Consider the following 14,281-nt stretch of genomic DNA (forward strand, 5'->3'; position numbering starts at 1 on the left):
ATTCTCAATAAGCTGGTCAAAACAAAAGGGAGGTCACTCCTCTTTATCTTGTGTTTACTGTTTATGCCGTTTGCAGTAGTAAGCCCTTAAAGGGTAATAGAGTGACTGAAAGGAAGACAATGATACTTTTGTGCTGCCTGTCGCGTAGGCAGCAGCGGAGAAAAGAGAAAATGACATATGCCATTGACATGTGAGCAATTGAAAATTGTATTATAAGTTGTCTCTCGTCGTCCTCATCTCACAACTCCTTTCACCAACTATTTCGTGGTTATCTCTTTCGCCAACTCTTTTCACTAACGGGATTTTAGTATTTATAATTGTCACAGAACACTGAGAAAGAGAGACATATCACCGAGAACAACAGAAAACTGCTGTAGGTGGTTCTTATCTAATTTCAGCTTTTGGTGGCATAGGGGGTCAAATGGAAAGGACATAAATCAACTTGGCAGGCCATGTGTTGAGCCAAATTTCCATAAGAAAACACAGTTGTAATTTAAAGAGGAATTCTATAGATTTAGGTTCAAATCTACATGCCCAAACGAAATCCACTATATTTTTCTTCCCAAGGAAAGTACACTTTTGTAACACCATATATATATATATATATATATATATATATATATATATATATAATTATATGCATATATCCATACATATATATACATACCGACATCTGTATGTATACATATAAGCATATATGGGTACAGGACATCACAAAAAACGTTAAACACAATGAGAAACGAAAACATAAGGACGAAGACAGAAAACGAACTTTTTTTTCGAACAACGAAAAAAACAAACAGAGAAACGAGACATGCAATATAAAGAATATTACCCTTCTTCAGTTGTCCCTGCTCCATCTACTCCGCGTTTCGTAGGCAAGGACAATACGCGACTTCGTTGGAGCAGTCCTTCCCGCAAGCAAATTAATTAAAATTTGGACATTTTTCGCGGAGGGTGAAAGTGTAAACAAGAACAGGACAGTGAGAACAAGACAGTAAAAACAAGACACAACAGTGAGAACAAACGGTAAGGGCTGTTAGGCCAAGACGATAGAAAAATTATTTTGAACGCTAGTTGGATTCTTTGCCATCAAATTTGAATTCGTTGCAATCAAATTTTATGGCAAAGAATCCAAACTAAATCGAAAACATCCATATTTCTCTGTTTATCATTTTGTCCACGTTTATTTGTGACGTCCTGTACTCAGATATGCAGCTATATATACATGTAGATGTAGGTATGTACATACGTAGGTATGTACGTATATATGCATATACTCACATTATTTGTATTATTACATGATCGAACGCACGCGTCATCTTTGTAAATAAGTTTTAACTTTATATTTCTGACGTGACTGTATCTTTGTATCTTTCTCCCCATCTCGTTCTTCCTTCTGTTGTTCTTCGCCTCTCCCCTTCACTACTATATCTCTCTCCCCATCTCGTTCTTCCTTCTGTTGTTCTTCGCCTCTCCCCTTCACTACTATATCTCTCCCTCCCTGTCTCTCGTTGCTCACCTATATTCTACTTCCTCCCCTTTTTTTCTCTCTCTACCACTCTTTCTCCTTACCCTTCGCTGGTCAAATGTGTCCGGCTACTGCTTCCTTTTTTATCTTGGCCACTGCCTAGCTAGCACGAACTTCTTTCTTCCTTTCAGTTCATCACATCATAGCGTTCAGTATACATATTTATTTTTTTCACGTCTGGCTCCACTAGCCCTTCTTGTTTATTTTCACTGTTTCGTTTTCCTCTTGTGTTTTCTGTTCGCCACTATATTCCTCCACATTACAAATTTAATTTGTTTCCGCGGGAAGTGCCATTCTAACAATGTGTCCTGCTCTAACTCTTCGAAACACTTAGTTTTTGAATGGTGGCAGCTGATGAAGGAAATGTTCTCTATGTGGCCTGTATGTTTTCTGTGCTCTGTTTATGTTCTGTTTTTCATTTTGTCCACGTTTTTTTGTGACGCCCTGTACCCAGATATGCAGCTATATATACATGTAGATGTAGGTATGTACATACATGTACGTATATATGCATATACTCACATATTATTTGTATTATATATATATATATATATATATATATATATATATAAAACACAAAAATAAAACTAACATTGACATCTCATTTTAATAGATATATTTAACAAAATTACATAAAAATATCTTGAAATACTAAAGAGTAAATTTATTCAATAAAATCGCCATTGGCTTCAACCTTAGTTGCTAACTGTGAACTACAAAATAACTTTTTTTTTGGCTTCAATATGGGAAAAAATTTACAACCTTCCATGTCAATAAAGTACTATTGTTCCTGAAAGTTGTGTTTTATACCTTCTACAGATTGCTTGAAGCTTACTAACTACTTTACACCTGGATCCTTGAATCTTACATTTACATATATATATATATATATATATATATATAGTAGTTATTTAAACCTTGGGTATACACTTGGTAGTATTCCAATTGAAGCACTTTATACAATACTGATATGCCACTGGATCTACCTCAGGAATTCCTCAGTGTTTGTTGAGTATATAAATGTGTTCATTAAAAAATTAAATGATGATGGTTTTGATGATATATATGTAAAGTTTGATACTGTGATGTAGTGTAAGTTTGGTACAGAAAGAAGGAAACTTGCAATGACTGAAGAACAATGAATTGAGTATGATATAAAAGGGTAAAGACTTACTTTGGGATTGTACCTAGAAAGCTCCCACTCAAGACAAGTCCTGGCAAGGTTGTTTATGAAAGACCAGCAGTCACTCATGCATAACAGCCTCCCCTCTCCTATGTTTCCAAGGGAAAGGCAAAGGCTGATACAGCTTGGCATCAGTGATGCTGCAACTCCTACAGCTGAGTGAACTGGAGCAATGTGAAATAAAACATCTTGCTCAAGAACACAACACACAACCAGGTCCAGAAATTGAACTTACTACTTCATGATTGTAAGCCCGACACTCTAACCACTGAGCCATGCACATTCACATGAGTTGAAATATAACCATGAAAACTAGGCAAGGCTATGGAGTTCATCATCGTCATTTAATGTCCATTGTCCATACTGGCATGGGTTGGACAGTTTGACAAGGGCTGGTAAGCTGGAAGGCTGCACCAGACTCCAGTCTGATTTGGCTTGGTTTTCTACAGTTGGATGCCCTTTCTAATGCCAACCACTCTGAGTGTGTAATGGGTGCTTTTACATGCCATGGGTCTTCTTCTCAAGATGACATAATGCCAAAAGTCTCAGTCATCCCATCTGTGAGGTCCAACACTTGAAAAGAACTCAGCCACTTTGCCTCATGTGGTTCCAGTCCAATCGTACAGAGTGCAGCAACTTGGACAATAGCCTCAGATTGACCAATACCTTGTGAGCGAAAGTTAGCAGAGAGAAATGTGTGTGTGTGTTTCATTCACTAAAGTGTATTAGAAAGTGTATAAACATCAGAGAGAAAAATGAAATATTCAGTGATCTTCCAGCAGTCAATGCAGTATTTATTCTGCACTGAGTCTCACATACTCCTTTGTCGCTCTCACCATCAGAAAAAAACAATTAACTAACGACTAGTCTATTGGAAAACTGTAACCAATCATGCTATTGTTCGTTAACTGCAGGAGATAATAAATAAATAAATAAATAAACAAGTGGGAGAGGGAAATGACAGTCTACTATAAAAGATGATCACTGTATTTATTATTCATGAGAAACTTCACATTGACATAGACATAGAAATGTGTCAAAGTAATGATGTGAAATGCCAATTACAGAAGCATTGATAGATCATAACGGGCAGAGGTTAATGAGGGATGTTTAGTTCTAAATTGGCCCTGTTCAAGCAGACAAATGATCAAAGGCATTCCAATTGTGACTTTTCTTCAGGTTTATATTATTCACTGAATATATTCTTACTTCTAAGATATGATGATTTAGTTGCTATTCTTAGCAGCATGTTGGACGTCTATGAAGGGCTACCCTGTTGGCTGCAAATGGTGTTCTACATAAGCATAAATTTATAATTCAAGTGAAGACGCAGGCTGGAAAGCGGAGCATTTTCCAATTGAAGTTGAATGTAGAGGGTTTGTAGGACGACTGCTGTTATCGTTAGGCCTAACTCATCGTAAGGTAAATACCACCATGACCGATATCCAAAATACAGTGGAGAAGGCTAGCCACAGGATTTGGTTAAAAAGAGACAATGAGCAATGGCTCGAGAAATATTGAGCTTTGTTTTTAATAACCAGTTGATCTAGCAAGCAAGGCCTCATATCATTGATGCCGTTGAGAGGTAGGCCCCTGAAACAGCGCGCATTCTCTCTTGATGACCCCATACACTTGCTGGCTTCTGGTATGCGGAGTTCTCGACTGGTAGCACTTGCATGTGCGAGTTGTTTGCAAGACATCTTAACACCATAAACAATCAGTTAAGCACAACTACTACTATACAAGCCCATCAGGGTTTTAGAGACATTTATTGTAATATATGCCATGCATGGCATAACAAATGATACAGAAATTAGAGTGAGGTTTTCAATCCTGTCCTGTGTCTATATTAGAAAAAAATGCACATGATATAAATACAGCATGTTACACTGTAGTTATTGTTTAACCTCATGCCAGCCCTGATTGAACAGGTTGGGATCATTTTGTCTTTTCTTTTTCAGGTAGACTATATTTAGGACTTCTTCGTCTAATATATATTTCCCTTTATTTTAAGATAGTGAAATGTAATCTGAAGGGGATCAACATTATTTAATGTCTATTTTCCATGCTTGCATGGGTTGGACAGTTTGACAGGATCCTGTGAGCCACAGGGCTGAATAGTGCTCCATGTCAGTTTTGGAATGGTTCTTACATCTGGATGCCCTTCCTAATGCTAAGCACTTTATAGCATGTACTGGATACTTTTTCCATGCCACTGTCACAAAACAGGAAAGAACAAAAAGGGAAAAAAAGAAAGGCCCTCTCAACTGAGTGGGGGGAGTCTCTGAGAGGATGAAGAGATGATTTTATGCCAAGAACAAGCATTTGTATAAGGGTGGGTGGAGTAGCTAGAGAAAATGAAAACCCTCAAAAAGCAAGAGATGATACAGGCAATGGAATAGAAATAGGGGTAGGCGGTTACGAGAGTGTGAGGGAAGGGTACCAGATGGTTACAGATGGGTGTAGAGAATATAGTGAGTGATAGATAAATAGGAGTAGAGGGGCAGCTTGATGGGAAATACCAGTATTGGCAGTGGAGTAAGATGAAGACAATAGACTATCATTGCTATTTGCAGCAGGCAGAGTGGCTTTGTACGAGATGCCTCATTAGTTTAGGTATCTTTACTTACAACAAGGCAGGTTAATTGTTGTCATAATAAAAATTGACGCAAAAAAAAAAGGGGGGAACCCCACCCAAACACATGTCAATTTTGTGTAAACTGCACTAGTTGCTCTGTTTGTTGTCAACATAACTATTTTCATTTCCCTAGAAAAACCTTGTTCTACTTATCTATGAAATCAAATTCAATTTCTTTCATTTTGTTTATTTTTTCCCTCCCTCACTCTCTTCCCCCCCTCTCTCTCTCTCTCTCTCTCTCTCTCCCTTCACCCCTATCCCTTCAGACACACCACAATGCTCAGGCATATATGTTATAATCAGTTTCAGAAATCAATGACGGACTACTTTACTGTAAACAACATTGATAAACAAGTTTGATTAAGCTTTGGTTGGAGCTCTAATGAGAGAAACAGTATTACATATATAGAAAGAGAAAGGACGAGGAGGGGGAGAGAGAGAGAGAGAGAGAGAGAGTGGAGAACAGAAGGTTGGGAATGTTTGAGTGTATGTATATACATCATTTACTGAACTGAAGAAAGGTCAGAAAGGTAAAGAGGTAGGGTAAAATAAAACAGTTGAAGATTGTGTGTATGTGTGTGTGTGTGCATGTACATGCATTATTTTGTGCAGAATTACGTACTTTTCCTGCCATACATGTGATCATCTACACCAGTGCTTCTCAATCATTTTTTACTTATGGACCCCTGTGATTCCTATTTTACTTGGGTGGACCCTCACAGCCAATTCATATTCAAAAAATCCTATTATATTTTTAAAATTAAATATTATAAGAAATTGTATAAAAAGAATTGTTAAAATATTTTGTACATATTAGAAGTGCAACCAATTTATTGCACACTAGCAGGAGTACCCAGAGTTGCTCGGATATTAAATACTCGGCGATGGTCTTAATAGGTTCTACCAATTTTTTTTGTTGTACATCGCTTTGAATATTTTTTGTGTAAAGTTGCAAACATTGACATTGAGGAAGAAGTGATTTTTCCCACAGACCATAAATAAAGTAGTAACAACAGGGTGAAAAACCTTGGAGAAGCCACAAGAGCATTGCAGGGGTGTAACAATTGAATGTAAAGTTGCCCTGTGAAGGGCCGAGTTATTGTTCTCTCAATAGCCCTGAAAAGGATTGTTAACCATTCACAGATATAAACATCATTTTTCGTTCACATGAAAAGCAGTGGGTGCAGTGATGCCAAAACTCAAGCCATTTGCAAGGAGACTGAGAAGCTGTAGTGGACAAAATATAAAAAAGACTTAAGAAAAACAGGTAATTTTGAAAGAATGGCAACAATGGTACTCACTCATTGTTTATCTGATGGAGTAAGAGGTATCCTGGGTATAAAGACATCTCCTATTCTGTAACCCATAAGAATTGTTGTTTCAATAACATGAGGCAGCACATTTTTTACAACTAACCACATTCTGTTGCACAGACGTGGTGACTCCAGGTTTCTCAGCAGCATGACCAGAGCTCCAATTTTGAGGTGCAGTTGATGAGGCAGTAGTCCAGAGGGGTCCCAGGAATTGAGGAATTCTGTGGGAAAATTAACGGCCTCTTCTTGGTCCACAACAAAAAGGCTTCACAGTAGGTCTTCACTGAGTTTTGCAACAAATGTGTTTTTGGGAGCTAATATGACACTTTTGTACAGCTAATTCAGGTTTTGGTAGTTTATGTGCAGATCGGCAAAAACAGCAGTTGTAAGGTCGTCCACAGTGTCCACCGGTGTGTCTATATATGAGACAGCCATCTCTCCAGCTGCATCGGAGCTGTGCCATCACCAACGGTGAGAAGTTGCTAGGAGAACTCACCCAATAAGTTGTTGCAGAAAAGCTGGGCCCTCATGTTCGGTTAATAATGAGGGATTTAAGGGAAAAAACTGATTTCCTACTCAGTTTTTCGCAATTGTTGGTCATACGCAGATGAATTCTGTGCAAATCAGAGTCTCCTAACATTATCCTTAGGATGAGTAAATAGTGGGTAAAGTTTGAGCACAATCTACCAAAGCAGTGAGAAGTTTTTGAAGATTTTTGAAGGGGAAAAAGTGTATAAAGATCAATTCTTTTCAGTTTTCTGTGGTTTTTTGTCACACAGGGATGCCTTTGGACATAGAACAAGATACTTGATAGAACCGCCATTACATGGTGTTTTTTTTAGCTGTAAAAACCAAGGAAATCAGACTTTCCAGTAAAAAGTTTTCTACTGTAACTTTGCAAAAATGTGAAAAATTTGAAAATTCGAAAATGTGGTTTTTTGACATATTCGGAATCTCCGTCATTGAAAACAGGAATCTGGTGAAAAAAAGGAAATGAAAAATTGGAAAGGTCAGTATAGGGGGTGGGGGGTGGGGGAATGTCCTCCAGTTCCACCAAAGGGGTTAATATGATTTTGCTCAGAAATCACGTTTTCAAAATTATAATTTCCCCTACCCCACTGAAATTTCCTAATTTTTAACAGTCTTTTGAATTTTGTTATCCACATGGAAAAATAGAGATTACAAATGTGGGAAATATATTTTGTTTTTGAAAGTTTAATTTTTCTGAAAGAAATACTGAATGCCCTTTCCCCCACCTTGGCCACCGATTAGCGATCCGCTTTGGGCGAAATGCAAATCTCTTGTATGGAAAACATAGGAATGTGAGTAAATGAGGACAAAAATAAGGAAGTGGGACTGTAACTGTGTGTGTGTGTGCGTGTGCACCAAAGGAAGTTATTTTTGCATACCTTTCTTAATTCCAATTAATTTGTGGAAGTTGTGACTTGTTTACAGCATGAGGTTTCCGTACATTATAATCAGAAATTGAAAGAGAGAGATAATGCCTAATTCTACACATGCATGAAACATGGGATGAAAGTGAAAGCGACCTGAAAATTTGTACGATAAGACCTCGGTTCTGTGGTTGTCAGCGTCCCCTTTTCTCCCGGTTTTCCCCCTCTCTTTGTTCCGGCTTTTTTCACTTTCAACTATGGAACATACATAGGTTATGAAACATCAGCGTCTGTCTCTCATCCGCTATCCATCTTTCAACTTCTATAGAAACTTGTTTTTTTTCTGTTTCTTTCTCTTGTCTCTCTGTTTTTTTCTTATTTTGTGTTTCTCTCAGTCATTCCATAAAAACTTATTTCTTTATGCTTTGAATAGAGCAGAAATTGAAAGGAAAGAGAAAAGGCAAGAGAGAGAGTAGAAAGTGAAAGATGTACGTATGTGTATATGAAATTGGTGTGTTTGTATGCATATGTGCGAGAAAGAGAAAGAGAAACAGAGTGAGTGAGTGAAGGTCTGTGCTGTAATGAAGGATGTCTTTTAAAGTACACACTCATATAGATGTGACGTCGTCGTCGTATAAAATGTTTACGACAGTCGACTTATGGAAAAGATTATAATTTCAAATTTTTGTGATGTAAATATGCCGATGAAAATAAAGTTTAATTGGTAGCCGAAATAGTAGTGAATCTTTTGATACCCCATACATCAAAATCGGCTCCTCGGTTTTGGAATGCATAAGGAACATATGAACACACTCACATACAAACTCTCTTTTATAATTATAGATATATATGCACACACATATATATTATGAAAATTTATTACCAGGGTAAATGTGAAATATTAAGTTAATTAGGAATGAGATGAATAAAGATTAGATAATTAGTACGATGAGGTAGTTAAAAATTTAGGAATTGATTAAAAGGGGTTACAAGACTATAAGTATGAAGGAAGATTAGTGAAGAGTTATGGTAACATGGAGAATTGAAATGTAATTAATAACACTGTATTCCTAATTTTATGTAAGTTAGCTAATTGGAATTTTTAATAACGTTTTACCTAATTGGTGTGAACAACAGATCGACAGCTTACGCTTATTAATGAGTCCAGACTTACACCTTGAGATTTCTAGTGCTTCCATGCAACACCTCTCTATAAGGTCGTGCAGCTGAAATCTGAGTCATGCCAAGCTGTCTGTCTTCCTGCTTGCAAAAACTTTCGTCTTTGCTGAGTTTACTTTAAGGCCCTTTAATTCTAGATTTTGCTTCCAAACTTGAAATTTCCTCTTCAATTCTACTAGATTCACCTATAAAAACAATGTCATCAGCATGGAGGAGTTCCTGAGGGCAACCAGTCTTAAATTCCTTTTACAGCCTGGAAGTCAAGTCCACAATAAGTAGAGAGAACTGAGAACAGAGTCCTGGTGAACTACCTGTACACTAACTTCACTGTTGTAATCATTACTAACTAATCTTACTGACGACACATCTGTACATGGTCTTGGATAGCAAAGGACCTTGTCAAAGGCTTTCTCCAAGTCAACAAAAGCCAAGTACAGTGGTTTACTTTTAGCTAAATACTTTTCTCACAGCTTGTCTTAATAGAAAGAGAGAATTAGTAGTGTTTCTGCTTGGCACAAAACCAAACTGCGTTTCATCTATGCTAACTCTCTGCTTAATAAATTAAGCGATAACTTTTTACCTATCTAATTCTCTCTCTCTCTCTCTATCTTCTCATTCTCTCCTTTTCTTCAAACATAGAGAGGGAGAGAGAGAGAGAGGGGTGTGTGGAGAGCACTCAATAAAGTGGAAAAAGTATGTGTAAATTTTGTCTTCTCCACACTACAATTATCAGATAAAATGCTTTTTTAGAGAATTTGCCAATTAATTAATTAATTGTTTTTTTTTTCTATTGATCAGCTTTGCCATTGTATCCAAGTAGTCATGGTTTTTTTTTTTTAATTTTACTTACTGTCTATTTAAGATGATAAGTTATAACTTTCCAAAGGCCAAGTTAATGAATGCGTCGTATCTGCTTGTCATTTACGAAAGTTATATACTGGTTTACAAAAATTAATTACCTTCCAGGCCATAACAGAGGAATTTAAGGATGACTGTTCTTAGGAATTATTATATACTGGTGACCTAATTTTTATAGCAGAATCTGTAGTAGAATTGGAAAGAAATGTCAGGTGTGGGAGAAAAACATGGAAGGCCTTAAAGTTAATTTAGCAAAGACCTAAAGTTCTAGTAAGCAGGAAAACATCTGCCTACTTCAGGAAATATGCAGGAAAGGTGCAGGCAGAAATTCCATACAGTCCACCCAGTATTTCTTGCACACATACATAACTTTCTTGCAAACTATGGATATACAAGAAGTGCAGTGGAATTGTAGGTAAGTTCACAGAGGAAATAGATTTTGTATGCAACAGATGTTCAGAAACAATAAACACTAACAATGTATGACAACACATTTTTTGAAGACCCATGTGATTCCCTAGAAGTAGAAGACAGTTTCTGATACCTACACAACCTAACTAGCAGGGGAGGGGGAGATGTTCTGAAAGTATAGTTGCAACACTGTAACAGTAAGAATAAGATACAGACAAGACAGTTCAGAGAGCTATTACTTCTGTTGGTTACAAAAGGTCTTTCACTCAGAGTGAAAGGCAGAATGTATGAAGCTTGTGTATGGAAAGCAGTTTGATCACTACATTACCAATAGTTAAGTTGAATCAAATGATATTTCTATTCATGGTCCCATTTCGTTTATGATTTGTGTTGATTTGGAATTTTCCTTTCAGCACATTCTTTTTGGACTTCATTATGGAATGGGGCTGCCTGGTCAACTATTGCTTTGTTGAAAAGTACTGTAAGGATAGTTTGATACATGTCACAGACCAGGATTTTTATTATGGAAGGAGGATGGTTGAAATATTATTATATAAATTGGTACATTGTTCAGTTTTCAATAACTGTATTGTTTTCCTTTGGTTAGATTCAGTTTTGTGTTAAGAAATTTAGTTTGAATATATTGGATGTCTATTTCAGCTTCATCAGCATAGCATTGTCATTCTCACTGACAATCAGTTTCATACAATTTGACATATACAACAAATACAGCAGTCTTTCAGGCAGGCCGACAGGATAAGAGCCACATACATAACAGATACACAGAAGTAGTTAGAAATAAGAATACCCTTAGAATGCAATCTTTTAACAGTCCAGAAGGTTCACTGGAATTAGGTAACAAATTTTGTTACCCCAATAAATAGAATTGGGTATTGCAGAAACATAGCAACTGTATGATTCTTGAGAGTGATGTGTGATGTTGCAGAGCAGCAAGACATGGGCACTGAATGACAAGGATGTGCAAATGCTGAATAAAAATGTATATGAACCAACGGATATATGCAAGAAAGACAAAAATCTAAGTAAACTGTGGGGCAAAAATCAGCCATAGTGTGCAAGAGAGGAGACTGCGTTGGCATGATTGAAAAGATATGATAAATAATAATAAACCTGAGTGAAGAAGCTATGCAACAGGAAATAGCTTGACAAGAAAGCTGACATAAACAAATATGTGAAGAAGTAGTGAAGGTTGATCTCTAGATACTAAACCTTATGAAGAAGATTAGAAGTTATCCCAACACGTGGCAAGAAGCTGCTTGAACAGTCCTATTCAACCTATGCCACCAGAAAAATTGAACATAAAATGGTAATATACACATACTCACACACACTCAAATGTATGTATGTTGCAATACAATAGGAAAATACAGGAATATTGATAGCGTAAATTTCATTACCTTCACATTATCTGAATTCTGTTCTTCAGAAGTGTACAAGCCTTGCATAAAGCCAGTACTTTTAATAACCTATGTAAGAATAAATATATAAAAAAATAAATAATATAAAGTGAATTAATCATGCATTCACATCTTCAACTTAAAATAGGAATGACACACTGTATAATGTTGTCCTAGATACAATATTCTGAAAACAAATAGGGATTAATCTGGAGTACACACGTAACTACATAACAATTAAAATAATCCACACAGACCTCAAAACTCAAAGTCATCTTTCAAGGTAGTAAATACCTCAGAAAAATGCTCAACATGGAATTAAACTCCTAAGGGTATTATTTACATAGCAATAATACTTAGTGGTATTTCATCTGCCGTTACGTTCTGAGTTCAAATTCCGCCAAGGTCGACTTTCCTTTCATCCTTTCGGGGTTGATAAATTAAGTACCAGTTGCGCACTGGGTTGATGTAATCGACTTAATCCCTTTGTCTGTCCTTGTTTGTCTCCTCTATGTTTAGCCCCTTGTGGGCAATAAAGAAATAAGCAATAATACTCAAGAAAGGGAGAGAGAGGGAGAGAAGGAGAGGGAAAGAGAAAGCAAGTGAGAGAGAGAGAGAGAGATCCTATGAAACACTTCCCCACCATACTATGTTTGTCTCTCCCTACACGTTTTTGCAACCTGTATCCTCGCAGATCAAGTCCCTTTCTCTCATCCTTTCCCAGTCTACTGTATTATCATTATTATTAAACCAGCAAACAGGCAGAATGCTTAATGGCATTTTATCTATCTTTACATTCTGCACTCAAATCCCGCTGCAGTTCATTTTCACTTTCATTTTTTCAGGGTCAATAAAATGTGTACCGGCTTTGTACTGGGGTTGATGTAATCAACTACTCCCGCTCCCAAACTTGCTAGCCTTGTGCCAGAATTTGAAATCATTATCATCATCATCTTTTATTATTAAAATGGCAAACCGGCAGAATCGTTAACACATCAAACAAAATGTTTAGTGATATCTTGTCCGTCTTTATGTTCTGAGTTCAAATGCCACCAACATCGACTTTGCCTTTCATCCTTTTAGAGCTGATAAAATAAGTACCAGTTAAGCCCTGGGGTTAATGTAACTGATTAGCATCCTCCCCTCAAAATTTCAGGCCTTGTGCTTATAATAGAAAAATTACTACTATTACTATTCTGCTCTTTATGCCTTTCTCTGTCAGTCATCACCTACAGTCTCTTGCCTACTCTCCAACTCACACACATCCCTCCACTTTTGTTCCTCATTCACTACATCCATCCCTCATCCCTACACTATTGTTTTCACTTAATCTCCCCAACAACTTATAATTATCATTGAGCACACCTTCTTGTTCACCATTCATTATGTCCGTTCCCACTCCTACCCCATCTCTCACTCTACCCATACATTCACACAACCTATACCCATCTACCCTTCCTGATTGTCTGTCTCCATTCATTTCTATTAACCTTTTTGCACCTTAAAGGTTCATGCTGACACCAAGTTACACTCACCCACTATTGCATATTGCAAGTAGTCATGTACTTCCCCTACAGCAAGAAACCAGTTCTGTTCTGTTCTGGCCTCTTCTTATCATACTTTAGCCTCTTGTGTCCAAACATAAAGCAGCATCCTGTTAAACTGTAGTCCCATTCAATCAAAAGGAATAAGCTGTATGATGATCTTGCTAGAACTTGTGTCAAGAAATAAAGCACCTAACACACTTTGTAAATTGTAGTGGCTGCTTTTCTCTTAAGCACTAGTATTAGGAAGGGCATCCAGAAGCAGGGTGCCCTTCCTAATGCCCAGCATAGTTTTGTGGATAGTAGGTGTGGCTGTGTGATAAAGACGTTTACTTTTCAACCGCTATGTTAAGGGTATATGTATCTGCAGAGTGCTCAGCCACAGTTAATTTCACAAGCTGGCTGTTCCATTGACTAGATCAACTGGAACCCTCATCATTGTAACCGACAGGGTGCCAGTTATATATATCTTTTACTTGCTTCAGTCAATGGAGTGCACCTTGAAGTATTTAGTCAAATAAATAGATACCCAGTACTTATTTTTCAACTTTGATACATATTCTATGAGTCACTTTTGCCAAATCACAATGTTATGAATATTATATATATATATATATATATTTACAAACAGTTAAATATATGTCCAGTCATGGAATGATCAATGGTTTCGCATCCATAAAGTTTGAAGAGGGAAATGCATCTGCCATTCAGTCTGACGAGCCCTCTATAAGGCCTAGAGCTCTATGAATGTGAAACCATTGGTCACTCTATGACCGGACATATATTTAACTGCTTGTAAATATATTAGTGCT

General features: G+C 37.0%; 1 protein-coding gene across 4 annotated transcripts in view; it reads right to left on the reverse strand.

Annotated features, from left to right (window-relative positions):
- Window positions 1-14,281, reverse strand: part of LOC106877218 (intraflagellar transport protein 54) — a 293,932-nt gene that overhangs the window by 202,030 nt on the left and 77,621 nt on the right. For 3 of the 4 annotated variants that reach the window (XM_089354120.1, XM_089354119.1, XM_052968703.2), the window contains one exon: window positions 11,926-11,994. In XM_089354120.1, coding sequence (XP_089210246.1) covers window positions 11,926-11,973 — 48 coding nt within the window. In that variant the 5' untranslated portion in view covers window positions 11,974-11,994. Of the gene's footprint in view, window positions 1-835; window positions 926-11,925; window positions 11,995-14,281 lie in introns of those variants that run through there. The other variant, XM_089354123.1, reaches the window with a different exon arrangement.

This window comes from Octopus bimaculoides, chromosome 6, assembly GCF_046866305.1.
Source record: "Octopus bimaculoides isolate indiv1 chromosome 6, ASM4686630v1, whole genome shotgun sequence".
Lineage (NCBI taxonomy): Eukaryota > Metazoa > Mollusca > Cephalopoda > Octopoda > Octopodidae > Octopus > Octopus bimaculoides.